Source organism: Mastigoproctus giganteus, chromosome 2, assembly GCF_048544385.1.
Source record: "Mastigoproctus giganteus isolate SK-2022 chromosome 2, ASM4854438v1, whole genome shotgun sequence".
Classification (NCBI taxonomy): domain Eukaryota; kingdom Metazoa; phylum Arthropoda; class Arachnida; order Uropygi; family Thelyphonidae; genus Mastigoproctus; species Mastigoproctus giganteus.
The window spans coordinates 255,100,838-255,123,330 of NC_143576.1; the positions used below are offsets into that span (position 1 = coordinate 255,100,838).

At 37.7% G+C, this 22,493-nt stretch overlaps 1 protein-coding gene across 1 annotated transcript in view; it reads left to right on the top strand.

Annotated features, from left to right (window-relative positions):
- The window catches only part of LOC150090395 (RNA helicase Mov10l1-like), a 230,447-nt gene that overhangs the window by 171,628 nt on the left and 36,326 nt on the right, over nt 1–22,493 (top strand). The window contains exon 20 of the mRNA XM_090390298.1: nt 9,622–9,762. Within this exon, the coding sequence (XP_090246424.1) occupies nt 9,622–9,762 (141 nt within the window). The remainder of the gene's footprint in view (nt 1–9,621; nt 9,763–22,493) is intronic.

Here is a 22,493-nt window from a genome sequence, read left to right on the forward strand (position 1 = left end):
TTTTTGGACAGTAATAACCTCAGTCCAGAACAGTGTGGTTTCAGGAAAAACGCTCATAGAACAATGCATGTGATGCCTTTCTCCAAAAAGAACATGACTTCATGGTCTGTTTTGATGTTATTAGCCATATGGTGCATGGAAGCCTGAGGTTTATGCTACACCAGCCAAAAAACAAAAATTTCTGAGTTACCCTGAGAGAGAGAAGTAGAAGGAAATCACTGTGAAAGAGAAGACCAAGCCCATACTCACCAGATGTGAACCCCTGGGGTGCTATTGAAAAGGCATACAATAAAGCATGAAGTTATGGAATTCTTCCTAATTATATCCACAATTTCTTATAACACAAGGCATTTCAAATTTGGCTACAGACTGTCCTTTCAACATCTTCAAACAAGAAAGCATGATGCAGATGTCAGTGCTTAGAACTACCCTCTTCACTATCAAAATAAAATACTATAACTTAATGTATACTAAGAACTGTTGATCCCAGTGTAAATTATTTAGCAATCTTGCTTAGCAATAAAAGTTCTTTTTAAGTTGTGTATTTTTAACTCAGCAGTTCATTTTTAAAGCTAGTTCTCTACTTAAAAATAGTCTCAAGTAGGAAAGGAAGGAAATTTATCTTTTTTTTTTTTTTTTTTTAATATTATTACAAGCTTTACTAACCAACTAGGTGCCTCCGTAGCCAGGTGGGCAGGAGCAGCAGTCCGTAGCACACGCTTCTTGATTAGACCGGGGTTCGAGCCTTTGACCACCAAATACGGAGGATGCGAAAAGATCAGGGAATGACCACCGCATACCCCCAGAGCAATATGGCCTTAGTTGCTAATGCTCCTAAAAACCAAATAACAACAACAACAACTAACCAACTAACTCTTTCAACTGCTCAGCCTACTATTGGCACTGCTCCTTCTCCCCATGGCAGAAACCTAAGAGGGAAAGTTAATTCTCCAGTACAAAAAGGAGCAAACCATGAAATACAACAATTACCCTCCACTTGAGCAGCCTAGGCACTCATCATGCACTGTCAACAAAACTAGCTATGATACATCACAGTCAAAAAGCCTAAACACGAACACACAACAGGAATGTCCATCGTTCCTTATCTTGCATTCTCTATTGGACAAAACTGAGTAATCTATTTCCATTTCTTACACAGAAGTGCTTAGAAAATGTGAAAGGTTTACTGAAAACAGTGAAAAGACTGATATCTGACAATTTATGTCGGAACTTCAAATCATAAGCATTCTAAGACTCTGCTATAACTATTAACCTTTGGCAGAATGCCTATACAGATTACCCCATGTGTAGCATTAAATACCTCCAAAGGGGTAATTGCAGAGTGGGACCTGATGAATGTCACAGATGGTTAACTCGTCCCAGAACTGATCCTGTGTAACTCAACAAGTTATATAAGTCAAATGCATCATGATCAGGAGAGATGGTGATCTTATGCCCACTTGCAACATCATCCTGACATTGAGTACACCCATCTTACCATTCTGTGTCAAAGCCAGTTATCTCAAGTGCTGAATACAACCTTGTATACCAAATCCTATAAGATATTACAGGTGCCAAAAATTTGATCACTCAACAATGGTTTGTTGAGAAGGTCAGTCTACCCAAACTGTGGGTCAAAAGCACATACGCAAATGGACTGCAATGCCAAAATACCGCAGTATCCAAATTACAAGGTCAGTATCTGGCCTACTCCAAATCCTGTGAACTCTGAAAAATAGATAAAAAAAAAATTCAGTAGTATAGGATAGAGTAGAATATTACATACCAAGAAGCAAATTATGCAGTTTCTCAAAAATATCAATCAGCTGTAACACAGTCTGAAGTCTCATTCTCCCCCCCCCCCTCCACCACCACTTTCTCTATACCCATTGCAGATTAGTAGTAGTAGTGGCATGTGATGCAAGAAAGCAAGTGTATGAGCTTATGCAGCATCAGCCAAAAAAAAATTACGTCATTCCCTCCAAATGCCTGTCCAGTTCCTCCTTAAATTTATTTAACCTGGCGCCTCCGTAGCCAGGTGGGCAGGAGCAGCAGTGCGTAGCACACGCTTCTTGTCCAGACCGAGGTTCGAGCCCGTGACCACCAAATACAGAGGATGCAGAAAGGTTAGGGAATTACCACCCCATATCCTCAGAGCAATATGGCCTTAGTTGTTAATGCTCCTAAAAACCAAATAACAAACAAACAAACTTATTTAACCTATCAACTTCCACAACAGATGGAAGTTGGTTCCAGCAATTAACCACCCGCTGGCTAAAGGCAAATTTCCGCACATCTATTCTACATCTGCCTTTTCTTAATTTCAATTTATGCCCCTTAGGTTCGCAATCTGAACAAGTAGAAGGATCCCATCAGAATTCAACGTGCTCAACCCATTCAAGGCCTTATACACCTCAATAAGATCACCGCCCAGGTGCCTAGTCTCCAGCCACTACAATTTGCAGAACTTAAGCCTCTCTTGGTAAGAGGATCCTTTCATTCCCCTCACCAATCTTGTTGCCCTTTTCTGTACACGCTCAAGCAAATCTACATCTTTCCTAAGGCCTCCAGAACTGTACACAGTACTCAAGGCGTGTCCTGACCATTGCCTTATACAGAGGACAATCACCTCCTTTTCCCTACTAGCAAAATTCCTATATATCATTGACAAAACCCCATGAACTGCCCTGGCAGCCTGTCTGCATTTCTCAGAAAACTTCATATCTGACTGCACAATTACTCCCAGGTCTTTTTCATTTTCTGCCACCTTAAGTGTAGTAAAACACAGTTGGTACGTTTCTCTGGGGTTACTTCTACCCATTTTCAGTACTTTGCATTTGTCAAGGTTAAACTTCAGTTGCTACTTCTAAGCCCATTTGCCCAAATTTTCTAGATCCTGTTGCAGTAGCACACTGCCATTACTGTCATTAAAAACCCTGCCAACCTTTGTATCATCTGCAAACTTTGACACTAAGCCTGATATACCTTCATCAATATCATTGATAAATATACAAAACAATAGGGGACCCATCACCGAACCATGTGGGACTTCACTAATGGCGCCTCCATAACCAGGTGGGAAGGAGCAACAGTGTGTAGCACACACTTCTTGATCAGACCAGGTTCGAGCCCGTGGCCACAAAATACGGAGGATGTGGAAAGGTCAAGGGAATGATCACCGCATATTCCCGGAGCAATATGGCCTTAGTTGCTAATGCTCCTAAAAACCAAATAACAAACAAACAAACAAACTTCACTAATAACATTAGTCCATGAAGAGCAGCACCCATTGATTACCACCCTCTGTCTTCTCCCACTCAACCATCCTTTTATCCTTAGCACCCTTAATACCATTCTGCTCCAATTTGCACAATAGTCTTCCATGCGCAACAGTGTCAAAAGCTTTCCTGAAATCCAAATATATGATATCAGAATTATTTTTTGCATCCAGTTTCTTTGTAGCCACATCATAATATCCTATCAAATTTGTCAGACAAGACTTTCCCTAAACAAACCCATGCTGTGTCCGAATTATTGCTGCAATCTTGTCTAGATGATCCTGCAATGCATCTTTAACCACTGACTCCATTATTTTACCCAGAACAGAAGTTGAACTAACTGGTCTGTAATTACCCGTGTCACCCTGCGATCCCCTTTGGTGAATTGGGAATACATTTGCACATCTCCAGTCCGTGGGAACCTCCCCTGAGTCCAAGGATACTCTCATAATTATGGCTAATGGTTTGCTTAGTTGCTTTGCCGCCTCCTTTAATATAACTGGATAGATCCCATCCACCCCAGGTGCCTTTCTTATGTTTAACTTCAACAATTTCTCCTCTACTTTGCTCTCAGTTATTACAAAATCATTAAGCACCCTGCTACAATTTGATAACTTTCTGCCATTTTCAAACCTTAATAACTCCTCGTGTGTGAATGTAGATGCAAAATACTCATTCAGTTTGTTTGCTATCTGAGCAGGATCATCAACAGTCGAACAATCCATATCAAGTGGACCAATCAGATTCATCCCCTTCCTTTAGAGTTTATATAAGTAAAGAAATCCTTGCTGTTTTTCTTAACATCCTTTGCCAAAGATTTCTCGTAATCTGCCTTCGCCTGCCTAACCTCCTTTATGACCTGATTACAGACTAGCTTATATCTGCCATAGGCTTCTGGGTCGCTTGATAATTTATATGCATCCCATGCATTTTTCTTCTCTGTTACGAGTTTCATTAGTTCATTTGATAACCATTTAGGCCTAAACCTTGAACAATATTTCTTAATAGGTATGAAACTTTTAGTAGCTTCCACGATTAATTCCTTGAATGCTTCTCACTTAGAATTTACTGTTGGTAGCATCGTCAGTTGATCCCACTGTACAGAATTTAAAAATTGTCAGACCACTGTCCTCTTACTCACCTTTACGGAAGCAAAAACCCTTTCCTTTATCCCTGATGGTAATTATATCTTTAAGTAAATCCCACATCAGTACACTGTGATCACTGCCACCTAGTGGTTCCTTTATCTGCAAATTCTTAATACATGAATGATCACTGCTGATAACCAGATCAAGAGTATTACCCTCTCTGGTTGTCTCTCGAACATGCTGCTGCAGAAAACAATCATCCAATTAATCCACAAAAGTCTTACTAGTGTGTGAGTGATCAACCCACAAGTTCCAGTCAATATCTGGGAAGTTAAAATCCCCCATTATAAGACATCATCATCATCAGCCATTTTCAATCATCATCAGCCATTTTTCTGCAGGATGAAGGCCTCTCCAGCAACTTTCCAGTTCCTTCTGTTTTGAGCACTGGCCATCCATTTACTACTCAAAAACTCATGAATTTCATCTATCCATCTCCGCCTTTGTCTTCCAGGTTTTCTTCTATCTCCTCTTGGGTACCATTCTGTTATTTTCTTAGTCCATCTGTCATCATGTCTTCGAGCTATAAGACATTCTGATTTACTAGCCCACTCTATTTCTCTGTACAATTGTTCATTGTACTCATTCGAGTCACTAGGCCTATAACACACTCCTACTCTTATTTTTGCTTTCACAGTGCTTATGTCACACCAAACTGACCCAACAGTGCACTGTTCATCTATATCAACTGTGGATGCACTTCGTTTGATATTATGTTTTCCTTAATTAACAGCATGACACCTCCGCCCTTCCTATCCTGTCTATCCTTTCTGTACACATTGTACTCCCCAAATTCCAATTCTGCATTCCTAATATCAGTGTGACACCACGTCTCTGATATCCCAACAATATCTGCCTTTGATGTCTTGACCACACTTCAAATTCATCAAATTTATTTACTATTCTTCTAGCATTGGTATACATGCAAGCATACATGCACCTATTCCTAGTTACCCTGACACATCCCATATACCCACCTGTTTCATGATGACTGCCATTAGTCCCTGAAACCCCTAGCACTCCTCGCTCTAGGTCGCTTCTTATTCTAATAGAAGTTGTGCAAGAATCACCTTCACCTCTGCTTGCGGCTACTTTTAACCTTTTAGTCTGTGAATCCCCCTAAGCTAGCAGTTTTCCGACCCAACACTGCCTTGATAGCATCAGCAAATATTCTTGCACCCTTTCTATTTAAGTGTATTCCATTCCTGTAGAAGCAGTCTCTCCTGTTAACAAGCACAGACCACGCTGAAAAAAATTTCTACCCCTTGAGCCTTACACATTCCCTCCAGGGCCGAATTGATTGACAAGGCTCTCATTATGTACTCCCTCCTATCGTGTCTGGGCTGAATTTCAGACATTTTCAAATTTAACCCCAACTCATGACTTTTTTTGCAACATTGACCTGTACTGGTTAAGTAAATCTGTAGATCTCCTGCTCTTAATGTCATTGGTGCCAACGTGTACAACAATATCACCTTTTGTGCCCTTAAAAGATGATATATGCTTTACAACGTCATCAACTTTTTCCCCTGGCAGACATACCCTGGTCCTGTTCCATCTATCCTTTTTACACAATATATTCCCCGTCTCCCTGACAATAGTCACCAACAATAACTAGTTCCTTTGGGACCAGCGCATTCTGCCTTGGAGATTGCCGCTGTGTTGCCTGATGCCCAGGAGTGAGCTCTGGCGTTGAGTTGGGCAGCTGAGAGCTTTATGGGCCCCTCATATTAATTTCTTTGAGGGCATCTATCCTACACCTCAAGCTCTCATAGACGCCCAGTAGAATGTTGGGTTGATGCCTAATTTCTAGATGCTTTCTGAACCTGGCATACACAAAGACATTCTCCTTGGCTAGATCATGTTCTGTTCCAGAGAGTTTGGTAAACATTTCACAAGATGCACATTTTTTTAGGCTGTTATGCATTGGAGAATCGCCCTCCCCCCTCAGTTCTCCCCCGAGTCACAGCACTCCTGACACTTTGTGCCCATTGCTCTGCTGCTCTAGTCTGGGGTATGATATTTTAAATTAATAAGATCAATAAATTTAATTAATTAATTGTGAATACTACACTATCTAATAGAAACCTAAATGCAGTGATGTGTATTATGCTATATAATTATACGTTAGAGCTACCTAGTTACCACAATTAAAAATTTGAATTCCCTACTACTCTATACAAAAACGAAAGATTCGAAAGAAATAACAGTTTTACGTATATTAAGTAGTAATCTACAAAAACTCTTTATCTAAATTAAAAATAAAAATAAAATTAGGCCTGATGAATGCTTTCATCATCTTTGGAACAGACTCCCAAGAAACAGAAGATGGTAAACAGAGTTAACAGTACTCCAGTTACAGTTTTGCCAATTGCACCTTACAAACTTTCAAAATTATAAAACTGTAAACTGCTTCATCTCCAACTAAGAAAGCAAACAGTAATATATTAATAAACATGGATATCGATAACAATGCAGTGCTAGCTCAAATGAACTGGTTCTAGATCTTCAAGCAAAAGATGACATGAACATTGGATCACCATAAACAGTTTGGGATTAAAAAAACACTCAGAACCATCCTCATCCATCAAAATAAAATAGTGCACCACATTATACTGTGGAACTTTAGAGACTTTGTCAGCAACATTGATGACATCTACGAGCTAATTTAATTGTTATTATCCTGTGGGCATATGCTCACAAGAGACAAATTTAATACATCAGGTATCTTCCTCAATTAAAAATGATATGCTTTTTAGGCAAGACAGAGCTGTTAACAAATAGTGTTCGTGGAGTGGACAGCTATACTCCCGTTGTGACACATATTATGATTGGCATTGCCTTGACACTTGTTTTGATCTACCTTCCACCCAATCATCCTTCTACAATTTAGGAACTGGAAGACCTTGTTGTGCAATTGCCATCTCCTTACTGTTTATTAGTAGAATCATCCATTATAGGGTTCTTCCCTCTCCAATGAGGACAGCTCATTGAAATGCTTTTGGACAGGCAGACAGAATTTAACACCATTGAATACTGGTTACAATACCCCACTTACATTTATTTTTGTAGAGGGTCACACTTCTACAATAGATCTCTCAGTCTGCTCTCTGATCATCTCTCTCCAAGTATAGAGTGGACAGTGCTTGACAATCTGCTCAACAGTAATCACTATCTACTGGTATCCAAAATTAAAACCTCGCACTCTATAACAATAGAAACCTGAATGGAATGTAAATTTTCCAGTTCCGGAAAATTTCAACAAAGTATACCAACCATGTCTCTTTTGATTATCACATCATTAAGTTTTATCCTTTCAGTACTGTTATTGAGCATATCACAACTCAAATAATAACAACTGCAATAGCTGTCATTCCACAGTCTGTAATAAGATGCCATAGACATATCAATTAACAAAGATATTGATGTTAGAATTATCTGGGAAAAAATAAGCTGTTAAGTGGTAAATATCTTAAGTTTACCTCTCCTCTTCTTAAGTGGAGTGGGAAGGAGATATTGCAAATATCTCCTTCTCCTCTACCCCTGCAGATATTGCAAATGATTTTAGAAGCTGTATTCTCTGAATTGTGTGCTTCAGTCACATATAAACCATCATTTCAAAAAATTAAAGCTATAGTCAAAAAATTGAAACTGAGCTTTAAAGCTACCTGTCACTTACCTTATAATCAGTACTCACACATTCTGAACTACAAAAATCCATATCTACCTCAAGTAGCAGTGCTTCTGGCCCTGATGGAATTTACTATAATGTGCTCACAAATTAATATCCTCACTGTTGAATTTTTTTTCAATTGGATCTTCTCTGAGCATATATTTCCTAGTTCCTCTTCTCATTTCTATGTAATAGCAATCTTCAAACCAGGAAAAGATTATCCTATTCCTCATAACTATTGTCTGATTTATCTTACCAGCTGCTTGAGTAAAAAATAATACACTGTTGACTAACATTGTATCTTGAGTCATGAAAAAATTATTAACAGTAATCAGTTTGGTTTTCAGAAAATTAGATGATCCTTAGATCTCATGGTAAAGGCTGAATCAAACATGATACTGTTTGATTTAGCCTTATCAGAAATCAATGTCTACTCATGGTATGCCTTGATATAGAGAAAGCCTTTGATACCACATGGCACCCTAAGAGATCTTTATTCTCTTAATCTGACATCTCGTTTATGGTATTTTATTCAAAACTTCCTTTAGTATAGGTCCTTCCAGGTTTGCTACCAGCAGGTTCTCTCCAAACCTATATACACAAAGAAGAAATTCCATGAAGCTCTATTCTCAGTGCTTTATTTGTAATACATATCTCTATTCTCAGTGCTTTATTTGTAATACGTATAACCAACATTAAAAACAGTATTCCAAACACTGTCGATTCATATCTCTACGCCAGTGATTTTATTGTATCATGTTATTCCCAGAATATGAACTGCATTGTGAGGTATCTACAAATCTCAATAAATAACATTGAACAATGGATGACACAGAATGGATAGGAACTATCTAACCAGAATTGTATGGCCATACATTTATGCAATAAATGCAAGATACATTCTGTACCTGAGCTACACTTAATCAGCCTTATCCTACACTTATCCTTTGCCAGTAGTAAACAGTATTTGCTTCCTTGGTCTAATATTTGATAACAAGCTAAACTTCCAAGATCACTTTAAATATCTATGGACTACTTGCACAAAGAAAATTAACATAGGCATTGCCAGTACAAAGTGAGGTGCAGATCATTATACCCTGCTTTACTTATATAGGTTACTAATTAGAGTCTAGACTGTGGAGCACCTGTGTGTGATTCTGCTAGATAGAGCACCTTAGCAATGTCTTACCTCTATCCAACTCCTGCTCTTTGGATTGCCCTAGGTGCATACAGAACAGCTGTTCAAAAAAACTTGGAAAGTCGGCAGTGGAAACAAATGCTATAACAAAAACAATATCAAGGACACTTGTTTTTTTCCTCATAGCATCAAGAAATATTTTTCTTGAAGACATGTAGTCATATTTCCTAAAATAATATAAGACAAATCAAGGTTACATGCCTCTGTATTATGGAACAGAAGAATAATTAATTAATAAAATGATATTGTATCTTTTTTTTTTATCTCTCTCTCTCTCTCTCTCTCTCTCTCTCTCTCTCTCTCTCTCTCTCTCTCTCTCTCTAGGGTGAAGATTATCGAGAAGGAGATAGTCCTTCATGGTTCAATCCAGCTGAAGCTGTTCAAGTAGTTTGCTACTTGAAAAATTTGTATGACTTTGGTCTCAAGCATTCAGATATTGGAATAATAACTCCTTATCGCAAACAAGTAAGTAGTTAACAAATAGTTAATTTTAAATACATGTATATGGTGGCCATACAGAATAAAAATATAAACATAAGTTTACTTTGTGGCCCTTCTAACACAGAGTCATGTTTTGTCCTGGTATCTACATTGTAAATGTGCTTATATACTAGTGTAACAGTTAGCATTGGGTTATGCACTTTTTTCATTGAAGTGTATGGAATCATTCTCTCAATGCATGCACCAGTGTCCGTAAACATTACCCCAGGACCACAGCCATACTATATTTTAAGTTTTAATTCGATAAGGCTAAGCCTATCAGCCCAACTCAGTGGCAGGCTTAGGGGGTTATCCTTCAGTAGATTCAAGTCCTATAACAAAACGCTCAGTTCAGCTTGTGTAAACTGTTATATTTTGAGCTATTTATATCAGAGCTGTTTTCAACTGATGAGTTTTTATTTATATTAGCTATTGCTGAGTTGGAAGTTTAAAGTTTTATGTGAGTTTAAAGTTTGTAAGGAAGGAAAAAGAAAAGGGAAAAAGGGGGGAGGGGGAAGAAGAAGGGGGAAAAAAGAGAAAATTATGAAAGAATTATAAAATTAGAAAATACAAAAATATTTTTAGTTGTGTTTGCTAACAAGAATCACAATTGTTTGCAGTTAAATGCTTTTATGTTTGCCATTAAACAAGAGTTTACTGATAGATAGTAGAGATCAGCCTCCCTGGGACAGGGGCGGTGACGTGTCCCCAATACTTGACTTGTCAGGTGGGGAGGCACAGCAAAGGATCAATTAAAGATAAAATTATAGATTAAAGATTTTAAGCATGGATGAGCCGTTGCTCAGGTAGCACATTATACAAGTAGTGTAGGTGTTAGTGATGATGATGTGTAAACTGTTATGTCTTCTTACAGTTAACTTCAACTTTGATATGTTCCTTAAAAAATGATACATAATAGAAATGCATAATAATCAGAGATTTTTGCCTAATAATCAGAGATATTCCAAAGCTATAAATTGTCATTACTTTCTCCATTTTAAAACCTACTTTTATCATTACAGTGCATATTACACTAATTGGTAATTACCATAATAAAAATACTAAAAATTTATTGAAATAAAATATTACGTAAACAATATTATTTCAATAAATTTTTATTATTTTTATTTAATAACCTTTGAATGGTTATATGTTATTTATGAAATAATACTGGCTGTGGCTTCACCATTAAATTTGCAATTTTTAATGTTATTTTTGCCAAAACTTTAAATTTTCCATTTTTTATTTCAGTACTCACTTCATCGTTTACATTATGGCTAGTAAGGATATCCTATATATAGGAACTGTATAAAAATGTTTATACACAAAATCAACCACACACACACACACACACACACACACACACACATATATATATATATATTGGTCGATTTTATTTAATTAAAGTGTATATGGACCAAGCTACCAAGTTAGTAAAAGTAAACTAGCTTTAGCCTGGGTGGCCTATATAACTTTATATTAATGAAATGGAAATAAAAATAAAATAAATATAAAATGATGCTAAAAATGAAAATATCAATATAAATGATAATAAACAATGAAAATTGCAAAAAGCAAATAACATTCCCTCACTTGGCCATCTGTCTGCTACTTCGTCGGGGGCTTTGAGCTGATCAATAGCCAGACTAAAGGAATGTCTCATAGCTACCCGTTTCTGTTGTCCCCATACCAGTTTTGCCAGTTATTAATTTTTAAGTGATAGTATTAAAATTAATAGAAATTAAATGTGAATAGATAATGTTTAATTTCATTTTCGTAAAATTTTTAAATTTTGCAAACGTAGTGTCAGAAACAGCAAACTGGGATTGGCGACACAAAGCCCAACGGGTATGTATCAGAATAAATGAGAAAGGTTCTTACTTCCTTCTATTTTCATATAGTGAACGGATTAGGAGAGAATTAACTCGGTACGCACTGTTCGCATTTCTGGCCTTCAGGCAATTTACGCAATTAGTGCTGCTGCGCAAATTAAGAGAGCTGAAGGGATTACCATTCTGCAACTTAGTGGTACCTGGTAAAACCTATCCGACCACCTGTCCCACATACGGAGAAGGTGTCGCGCTGGTCAACAGTGAGCAGATCAAGGGGTATTCCCCAATGGGCTCTGGTTCACCTTCTACTGCATTGGTGTTCAAACTTTTTCCGTACTGGAGCCATTTTTAAAAAAAAATTCAAAGTTAGATTTCTTTATGCTGATTTAGTTGACTTTCCAGGCGGGCCGTAGGTTGGACACCGCTGTGAATCAATTGTAAGTGCCCCATTCAAGAATTAGGAGGGAGCGATTTTCTTTTACCTCGAAAAATAATCATCTGTTCTTTCGCAGATATGCGTTATCGACATTTTTCCGTAAATTTTCCCTATTTCTGTTTACAGGATCACAGTACCTGAATATCCGAATGACACTAACATTTTGGACAGTTTAAAAAAAAAAAAGAAAAGAAAGAAAGAAGAAAAAATTCAATTCAGATTTAGGAACTAATGACAACATCAATGATGAGAGGAGGAAAATGAGGACAACGAAGGTATTAATCCTTCTAAACATGAATTGTTGGCATTTGGTGAAAATGAAGTTAGAAAATTGTCAATTAGGTTACAGTTCAATGAAAGAGATACAATTCGTGGATTTCGGGGATACCTAATTGAAAAGATGGTTTCGGAAGAATTGAAGCATTTGATGGACACTACGAGTACGATACCAATTTCATCGAGTCAATGTAAACGAGGATTTTCACAAATGAATCTTATCACCAGCCCAACAAGAGCTTTGTTGATGACAAAAACAGTTTCTTCACTACTGTTTCTTAAAATTGTATGCCCACCGCTGACCCGCTTCGATCCAGAAAAATATGTCGATTCATGGCTGCTTCGGAAACGTCATTCATCAACCGACATACAAAGAGGAAGAAAAGAAGTCGGCATAGGGTGTCGGATGAGAACTTAATAAAAATTTGGAATATTCTACAAAAACTTTATGAAATTAATTTTACTTATTATTTTTAGGGTCCGTAGTCTAACGAAAGACCCTTATAATGTCACTCGGTTGTCTGTCTGTCACAGCATTGTCTCTCTGGAACCACTCAACCTATTGACTCGAAATTTTGCATGGGTTTGTATATCACATGGGCCAACATAACGTCATATTGATCGTTGTTGACAAAAATTTGTCTAAGAAATGGAGGGGTAAAATGTGGGGGGACAAAAATGTCGACAACCTATAGCTTATTATACGCCGTTGGAAAGAGCTCAACGAGTAGGTTTAAATTATAATTTTAAAATTAAAACTGGCAGCGCCAGACAGGAAAATGTAATTTTACTCACATTTAATTATTTTTTTATATACTTGAATAATAAATTTATTCTTAATAAACTGTGTTAATATACTAAATGTGTTGTTCTTAATTCAAAAACATTACTACTAAAGTAACATTATCAGGAAAAAAATTTTTTCAGAGTACTTTTCATATCCTTTTAATTTTAAATTTTTCCTCATAGCAAAGAATGAGTACTGGTACCTATTTTTTTACAAAAAAAGCACTGTGTGTGTGTGTGTGTGTATATATATATATATATATATATATATATATATATACGGGTTTGCAACCCCGGACAGCCCGAGCACTACTTTATTCACCTCCATTCCAATTACTTTCTGCTGTTCTTTTGTACTACATTTTATTTCTTGTGAGCAATTAGGCTGGCCGAAAGCAATATCGAGATGCTATTTCTCTACTATCGCTACTTTTTTCTTCTATTACAAAGTTCAGTGTCTTTTCCACACTACTTTGTTAGTTTTTGTTTCTCCCTCTGCTGGCTTTTTGCCTCATCTGTTTAATTGCTCACTTCCCCGTCACACAGGTACAGTTCCTGTTTATGAATTCACACCCTTCTCCCCCCACCCTACATGGGGCCTCTGAAACTGACACATATATACATCGCACGGGCTCTCTCCTTTGGTCCCCATCGTCTTCTGGTCCATACAGACAGTAAGTTTTCTTGTTTTTTGCCCCCCCTCTCTTAGAATTCATTGATTTTATTTTTCATTCTGTTTATTTATTCTTTTATTCTTCCTTCTGGTCTCTGTCGAGTCGGCCATGATGTATACATATACTTTTTACGTGTACATCATAACAGAAACAGAGACCTGGCCTAGTGCGGTGGCTCCTACGATTTTCACTGCCCACCCCTTTGATGAAGTAGTTAAAGTCCTAGGACCCACAGCTTTAGGTACTTACCATAATTATACCTATGTTAATTTTATTTCAGGTAATTTGTTTTTTAGCATACAGGATCTCTCAATTATTCCATGGTTATTACACCTGATATTTGTCATTTTATATATTTTAATTTTCATTCCTGTTTACTAAGACTTTCAGTAATTTCATTGCATCTTTATCATTTGTTATATATATATATATATATATATATATATCAGATCAAAATATGCAACATATGCTCACAGACAACCATGCGCAGAAATTACACTAGTGAAAAAGAGTAACATGGTATCACTTGGGTGCCATGCATTTAACTTTGAATTTTTGTATGCACGATGGCAGACAAGTTGTCAAATAAGTGTGCGCTGTATAAGGATGTGCTGTATATTAAAATTCACTATGCTTGCTTTGGGAACAGTCATCATCTGTGCAGGAATTATCAGTTTTGAGGTTTAGTTGAAATTGATATACATAGCTGCCAACATACTAACAGTTTTTCTCTTTTTCATTAAAAAAAAAAAAAAAAAACTGTGGCTTCACCATTAAATTTGCAATTTCTAAAACAATACCAATACTAGATTTGTGCTTAATTTCATTCTTTGTTTTCAGTTAACAAAGTGGCCATCAGGTGTGCTAGTCTACATTGCATAAAATATGGAAAACACATAAAATGATATGTTACCCATCACATAGTATAAGTTATGCTCTGTGCTAGATAAGCTGTAATATTAAACCTTATTTCTTGTATATGTGGTTTGAAACCATATTTATTTGGCAGTTTAATGAAAGACCTTGTTAAATAAAATTTAATGTGGTTAAGAAAACCTACATTCCCAGCTTTTCTCTGTGTTATAAAATCTGGAAAAGTATAGTTATAGTACATTGCTCTGTGTATTGTGTAGGTGTGATTTTAGTTTCAAGAGGCAGGAAATGCGATATAAACAGTCATTTGCAAACAGGTAAGCATAAGAACAATAGGCCCTGAAGCTTGTCACAGACATTCTCTCAGTTATGGCAAACTAGTGATTGGTACCTGTGGGGGGGTCTAAAACACTGATGGAACTGATATTCTGGTGACACATGACTCAAGTGGACCTAATTTCAGTGAAATGTGGCCATCCTGTGACAACCACATCCTCTTCTGCTTGTCCCTTCACAGTGGCAGGATTGTTAGTAACTCTAGGTCCGTCCCAGACTTCCTCTCTTTTAAACTTGACTTTTCCCAGTCCAACTTTCCTGACAGAGGTAATTTTCCTTGGCAATTTCAATGTTCACAACTCCAGCTAACTTCATTTTTCTAGGTAGTGGACACAGCTGGTGGAGATGCTGAAGCTTTTGAAATTAGCATTAGCATTAGCATTAGTAGAGGCATTTGATGCAAGAAAGCAAGCTTATGCAGCATCAGCCAAAAAAAAAAACCCACTTCCACTTCACCCCTCTGTTCGTTCAAAATACCTGTCCAGCTGAGCCTTAAACTTATTTAGGCTATCAACCTCCACCACAAGGGATGGAAGTCTGTTCCACCAACCAACCACCCGCTGGCTAAAGGCAAATTTCCGCACGTCTATCCTACATCTGTCTTTCCTCAATTTGAATTTATGCCCTCTCAGGTGATTTTTCTGAGCTAGAGGAAGAATCCCATTAGCATTGAGCATGCTCAAACCATTCAAGGCTTTATACACCTCTATCAGATCACCTCGCTGGTGCCTAGTCTCCAGACACTGTAATTTGCAAAACTTAAGCCTTTCTTCGTAAGAGCACCCCTTTGTTCCATTCACTAATCTTGTTGCCCTTCTCTGTACTCGTTCCAGCAGCTCTACATCCTTCTTGAAATGAGGCCTCCAGACCTGTATACAGTACTCTAGGTGTGGCCTGACCATCGCCTTATACAATAGAATAATCACCTCCTTATCCCTGCTGGAAAAATTCCTATATATCATTGACAATACTCCATGAGCTACTCTTGCAGCCCGTCTGCACTGCTCAGAGAACTTCATATCTGCCTGCACAACCACCCCCAAGTCCCTTTCATTCTCTACCACTGTCAGTGTAGTACCACAGAGTTGATACGTTGCTCTGGGGTTGCTGTTTCCCATGTGTAGTACTTTACATTTGTCAATGTTAAACTTCATTTGCCACCTCTCAGCCCATCTGCTCAACCTATCCAGATCCTGCTGCAGCAGCATAGTGTCAGTAGTGTCCTTGACAACCCTGCCAACCTTTGTATCGTCTGCAAACTTGGACATTAAGCCCGATATACCATCATCAATATCATTTATAAATACAGAAAACAATAATGGACCCAACACTGAGCCCTGAGGAACTCCACTAATAACATCAGTCCACGATGAGCAGTGTCCATTGATTACCACTCTCTGTCTTCTCCCCCTCAACCACCCCTTTATCCATAGCAGCAATTTGCCTCCAATGTCACACTGCTCCAATTTGTGTAGCAGTCTTCCATGTGCAACAGTATCAAAAGCCTTTCTAAGATCCAAGTATATAATAACAAAGTTATTCCCTGCATCCAGTTCTTTTGTGACTGCATCATAGTATCCAATCAAGTTGGTCAGGCAAGACTTCCCCTTAACAAAACCATGCTGTGTCTGAGCTATAACTGAAGTCTTGTCTAAATGATCCTGCAGTGCTTCTTTAACCAGTGCCTCCATTAATTTTCCTGGAACAGAAGTTAAGCTCACAGGTCTATAATTACTTGTGTCAGCCTTTGATCCTCCTTTGTGAATTGGGGTCACATTTGCACATTTCCAGTCTATGGGTACCTCCCCTGAGTCCAAGGAAGCTCTCATAATTATGGCTAAGGGTTTGCTTACTTCCTTTGCTGCCTCCTTTAATATAACTGGATAGATCCCATCCACCTCTGGTGCCTTTCTTGTGTTTATCTTCAACAGTTTCTCCTCCACTTTACTCCCAGTTATTTCAAAATTCTGTAGCTTACTGCTAGAGTTGAATACACCTCTGGCATTCCCCTCGCTGAATAACTCCTCATGTGTGAATGTCGATGCAAAATATTCATTTAGTTTGTTAGCTACCAGAGCAGGATCATCAACAGTTGACCCATCAATATCAAGTGGACCAATCTGATTCATCCCCTTCCTTCTAGAGTTTACATAAGTAAAGAACTCTTTGCTGTTTTTCTTTGCATCCCTTGCCAAGGATTTCTCGTAATATGCCTTCGCCTGCCTAACCTCCTTTGTAACTTGGTTGCATATCAACTTGTATCTATCATAGGCTTCTGTGTCATGTTGTTAATTTGTATGTATCCCATGCATTTTTCTTCTCTGCCATATGCCTCATTAGTTCAAATTACTAATGACCTCACACAGATTGTTCATTTACCTACCAGAATACCAGACAATCCTAACAACACACTCAACACTTGATGTTTTTCTTATAAACAACCGTTCAAAGTACACCATCAAGGTGCATAGTCCTCTAGGCACCTCAGATCAAAATTGGTGATGGTCTATTCTCCAATAGAGCCTTTCTTTCTTGGCCATTCCCAGCAGTTTGTGTTATTTGGCATCACAAGAATGTGAAATGGGATGATCTAACAAGATTTCTATTCTTTACCTTGGTTTGATTACTGTTTTAAATCTTCTGATGTAAATGTTTACTCAGATCATCTTAGTAAGATTATTATTGTAGGATGAAATCCTTTATTCTACTCTTCACCTTAAAATTGTGTCCTTTACCTAAGAACACAATTTTAATAATTGTGTCCTTAGGTAAAGGATTTCGATTTCAAGTTTCATTAGGTAAAAGAAATCAAAGTATATACCTATACTATATACGTTGATTTTTCAATAAATTTACTAAGGCTGTTCAAGATAAGAATGAAGCATATCACAATCGGCTTGCATACATATTTCCACGTACATTTTCTGCTTACACTAAAGCATGTAACAATTGTAAAGCAGTTATTAATCAGTCCAGACTAGATTTTTCAACAGGCTAAGATAACAAGAATTGCTTCTTACAAATGGTAGTTGAATATTTTGGTCTCTTGCCAAAGCTATTTGCTTCAGCTTTTGTCCATTTGTGCTCCCACCTGTGTTTAAAACCCGATGGTTCTATTGCCTCCTCAGCTAAAGATAAAACCCACTCACTAGCATCCTACATTTCTTTTAACTCTTGTATTGATGATCTTGGTAAACTACCTCCTGTCATTTCTAGTACGCTCCACTCAATACCACCTGTGGTCTTCAAAAGGATGCCAGAAAAATTTTGAATGATCTTAATGCCAAGAAGGCTCTAGAGCTCGATGGTATTTCTCCACTTGTACTCAAAATCTATGCTCCTGTTCTGTGTTGCCTTTTTACACTTTTTTTTATTCTACTCGTGTTTTTCTCCTTGGAAATTTGCTCATATCCAGCCAGTTCCTATAAATGGTCACAAATCCCTTCCATCCAATTATCATCCCACTCTTTTTATTGTAATGGAGAAATTCACTAAATGGCAACTGCTAAACTATCTAAAGCCTTCCATCTGATCAATGATTCGACATCAGTGTCAATCCACTGGTGATATATTGGTTTATATTACCCATCTAGGGGTGCCTCCGTAGCCAGGTGGGCAGGAGCGGCAGTGCGTAAGCACACGCTTTTTGATTAGACCGGGGTTTGAGCCCGTGACCACCAAATACAGAGGATGCGGAAATGTCAGGGAATGACCACCGCATATCCCCAGAGCAATATGGCCTTAGTTGCTAATGCTCCTAAAAAAAAAAACAAAATAACAAAAAAAATAAATAAATTACCCATCTACGTTCAGTGGAAAAGTTTGGTGAAACTTGAGCAGTTGCTCTTTTAACATTTCCAAGGCATCAAGGATTGTGTTTTACATAAAGATCTAAACAGGCTTCCTTCTTATGGATTGCTGATTGATTTTTGAAATTGGGTATCTGGTTTTCTCTCTAACCACTCGTTGCGGGTGATGGTAGATAGCTGTCTGTGTTCTAACTTTTCCACTAATGCTTGTGTTCCCCAAGGGTGTTACTTCTTTCTCCCATTCTTTTCCTCATATATTAGTAACCTTCTTCCACAGACTGGAAATTCTATCCATAGTTTTGCTGATGATAGCACATTGCATTCCACCTTCTGGTTTGAGAAAACTTGCCCTGTGCAAACAGCCTCAACTTCTTGAACATCCACCAGAAATTCCTTAAATGCTGATTTTTGGGCAAGTCTCCAGTAGGATAGAGATAACTTAGTTAACTTAGAGATAACTGAATCAGTCCTGACTTATATCTTGCAAAAAAAAAAAAAAAAAAAAAAAAGGATTCTTCTGCTTATCTTCAGTGATACTCAGATTTCTAGACAAGGTCACATATCTCTATTAGGGATTACTCTGACTTGTAATCACTTAGCTGTGCCATTGTTTGTATTAGTGTCACCTGTCTTATGGTGCAGTGGCAGCAGTAAACCATGGACATATTAATGACAGTCAGGTCCATATACTATATTTGTGAAATTGGTGTCTTTTATCATATTTTTATCTTCAGTCCCCATTCTTAACAGTTCCTCATATTATCCATAACCTTGTCTCTTTCTTTTATAATTCCAATAGCAAGCCCTTTAATTTTTGTTAGCATTTGTAAACAGGAAAATTGTCATCACAGTAGTTCATGGTAAGTTAACTTTTTGGCCTATATCTGCCATATTTTCCTTCACATTAAGCTGTTTTAATGCTTCTGATTTCACCACTGAAGAGATTACTTTTTGGGTTTTTTTTTTTTTTTTTAATTAGTGTTTTTTTAATATATACTTTGTTTGGTTAAAAGAAATTTGGATACAGTTTGTATACTGTTATCGCAATTTTTGTGCATTTTCAACTCCACATATCGTGCTTATAGCAGCACGACAAACTGATGTACTCTGTCTTATTGAGCAGGTAAAAACAGTTCTGATACATTGTTCAATTTCCATTTCTTGATTAGACGTCATTATGGCAAAACAGCATAAATGTAAATAAGGGACTATTTGTATGGTGGCACTTTTATTAGAATTTATTAGATCAAATTGTAAAAAAAATTTTTCTATTACAATAGACCTGGTTGATCCACTTGATTTACATTTGGCCATCCTTGTATGAACAAAAACAATTTGTAATTGTAATAACCAATTTAAAAAATTACAACCAAGGCCTGGTTATAATTTTTGAACAGGTAACTTCAAAGCAACACTAATTTAAGTGATGTTAAGTGAGGGTTCCATTGTTATTATAGCTTTGCTGTTGTTATTTGTGTGCTTGATTAACAAGTGCTTGTATACCAAGCACTTGTAAATAATTAAATTAATATACCTTTATAATTGGTGTATGATGTCTCCTTCTTAGATTTACATTGCACTGTAACAGTTACTGTAATGTAATAAAGTTAATTTAATAAGTTCATAATGACATTACATGGGAAATGTAAACTAACTAAGAATATATATATAATACACAGTTGATTACTATAAAAATTTCCATTCTGCTTTGTAAGTTGTGTAATCATTCCATCTGCAACCATGTGATCAATGTCTCTTGTCAAAACATGGCTATTTCACCTATATATCATGGAGTTAAGACAAATACACCGATGAGCCAAAACATTATGACCACCTACCTAATATGTTGTTGGTCCTCCACATGCAGGCAAAACAACTCGTATCCGACGAGGCACGGAAGCTACAAGATTTTTAAATGCGTCTTGTGGTATCTGGTACCAACATGTAACCAGCAGATCCTTTATCTCCTGTAAGGTCCGTGGTTGAGACGCCACAGATCGGAGTTGCTGTTCGAACACAAACCACAGATGCTCGATGGGATTGATGTGTAGGGAATTTAGAGGCCAGTGCAATACCTGGAAGTCTTCCTCATGTTCCGCGAACCAGTCTCAAGCAATCTAGGCAGTGTGGCATGGTGCATTATCCTGCTGAAAGACAGCACCGCCAGAGGGGAAGACCATTGCCATAAAGGGTGTACCTGATCAGCAATGATGTTTAGGTAGGTGGTAGATGTCAGAGTGTCTGGCACATGGATGACTGGACCCAGGGTATCCCAGCAGAACATTGCCCAAAGCATGACACAGCCACCACCGGTTTGTTTTTGTCCCACGGTGCATCCAGGTGCCATCACTTCCCCAAGTAAATGACGCACATGTACCCGGGCATCCACATGGTGTAACAGGAAATGTGATTCATTGGACCAGACAACCTTCCAATCACTCAAGGTCCAGTTTTGATGCTCGCATGCCCATTGTAGGTGCTATCGCCGGTGGACCGTGGTTAGCATGGGCACTCTGAGTGGCCTGCGCGCCCCATTTTCAGCAAGTTTCGATGTACTGTGTGTTGTGACACATTACTCCCATCACCAGCATTCCAATTACCGGTGAGTTGTGCCACAGTCGCTCTTCTGTTGCCACGTACCATCCAGGAGAGCCTTTGCTCACCTCAAGCATCAATGAGCTGTGGTTGTCTAACACCTTGCCGGTTGGTTCATGGATTTCCCCCTCCTCAGACCACTTTTGGTAGGTACTAACCATGGCTGACCATTAGCTCCCACCAGCCGTGCCTTTTCGGATATGCTCTGATCCAGTCATCTGGTCAGTACAATTTGGCCTTTGTCAAACTCGCTTAAGTCCACTGCCTTTCCCATCTGAAGAACAAGAGTAAGACTGATTAATGGAGCTCAGTATCAGATGTTTTTATACCGTGCCGCAGCTCACCTGCAGTTGCTTCAATTTGCATAACGACTCGCTGGTCATAATGTTTTGGCTCATCGGTGTAATTCTAGACCTAGTAACAGCAAAATAACAATTGTGCCACATTGTGTTGGATGGCTAGTGACTTTTACAGTGAAAGCTAAATACAGGAAAACTTAAAAGGCTGATTAGATCCAGCATATGCTGAAAGACACAGTGCAGGTTTCTAAATAGTCATTTGAATCATTAAGAACAAAAGACACCAAAAATTTCTTATTTCTATTACTAGGGAATTGCAACATTTCACTCAGGTAATTATAAATATTAGAAATTATTTAAAAGAGGGTTAGGGTATTACAAAATTTAAAGCCTTGTTATTAAAAAAAAAAAAAAAAGGTTATAAAAGTGAAGGAAATTATATTTGAACCTAAACAAGCAGCCAAGAAGTATGCAGAGAGAAACTTCTGATTGAAATTGTAAATTTCATTATGTGTATAATATAACACTCATCACTAGGCATCATTTGCCCAATTCAGGAATTTAGTAAAGAAGCAGAGTACTATTTCAAGGTAGATATTCAAAAATTAGTCTCAGAAAATAATGCCACTCTGCATTGTGTTTTTCTGTCTTGACTTCCTGGGGACACTTTCATCTCTCCAGTGACAGAGCTTGGTCTTATGCTCTTTAAAATTTATATAGCATTTATTTATTTATTATATAGTGTAAACTCAATATGTTCTATGTTGATTTCAATATTTGTAGAAGAATAAGAGAAATTT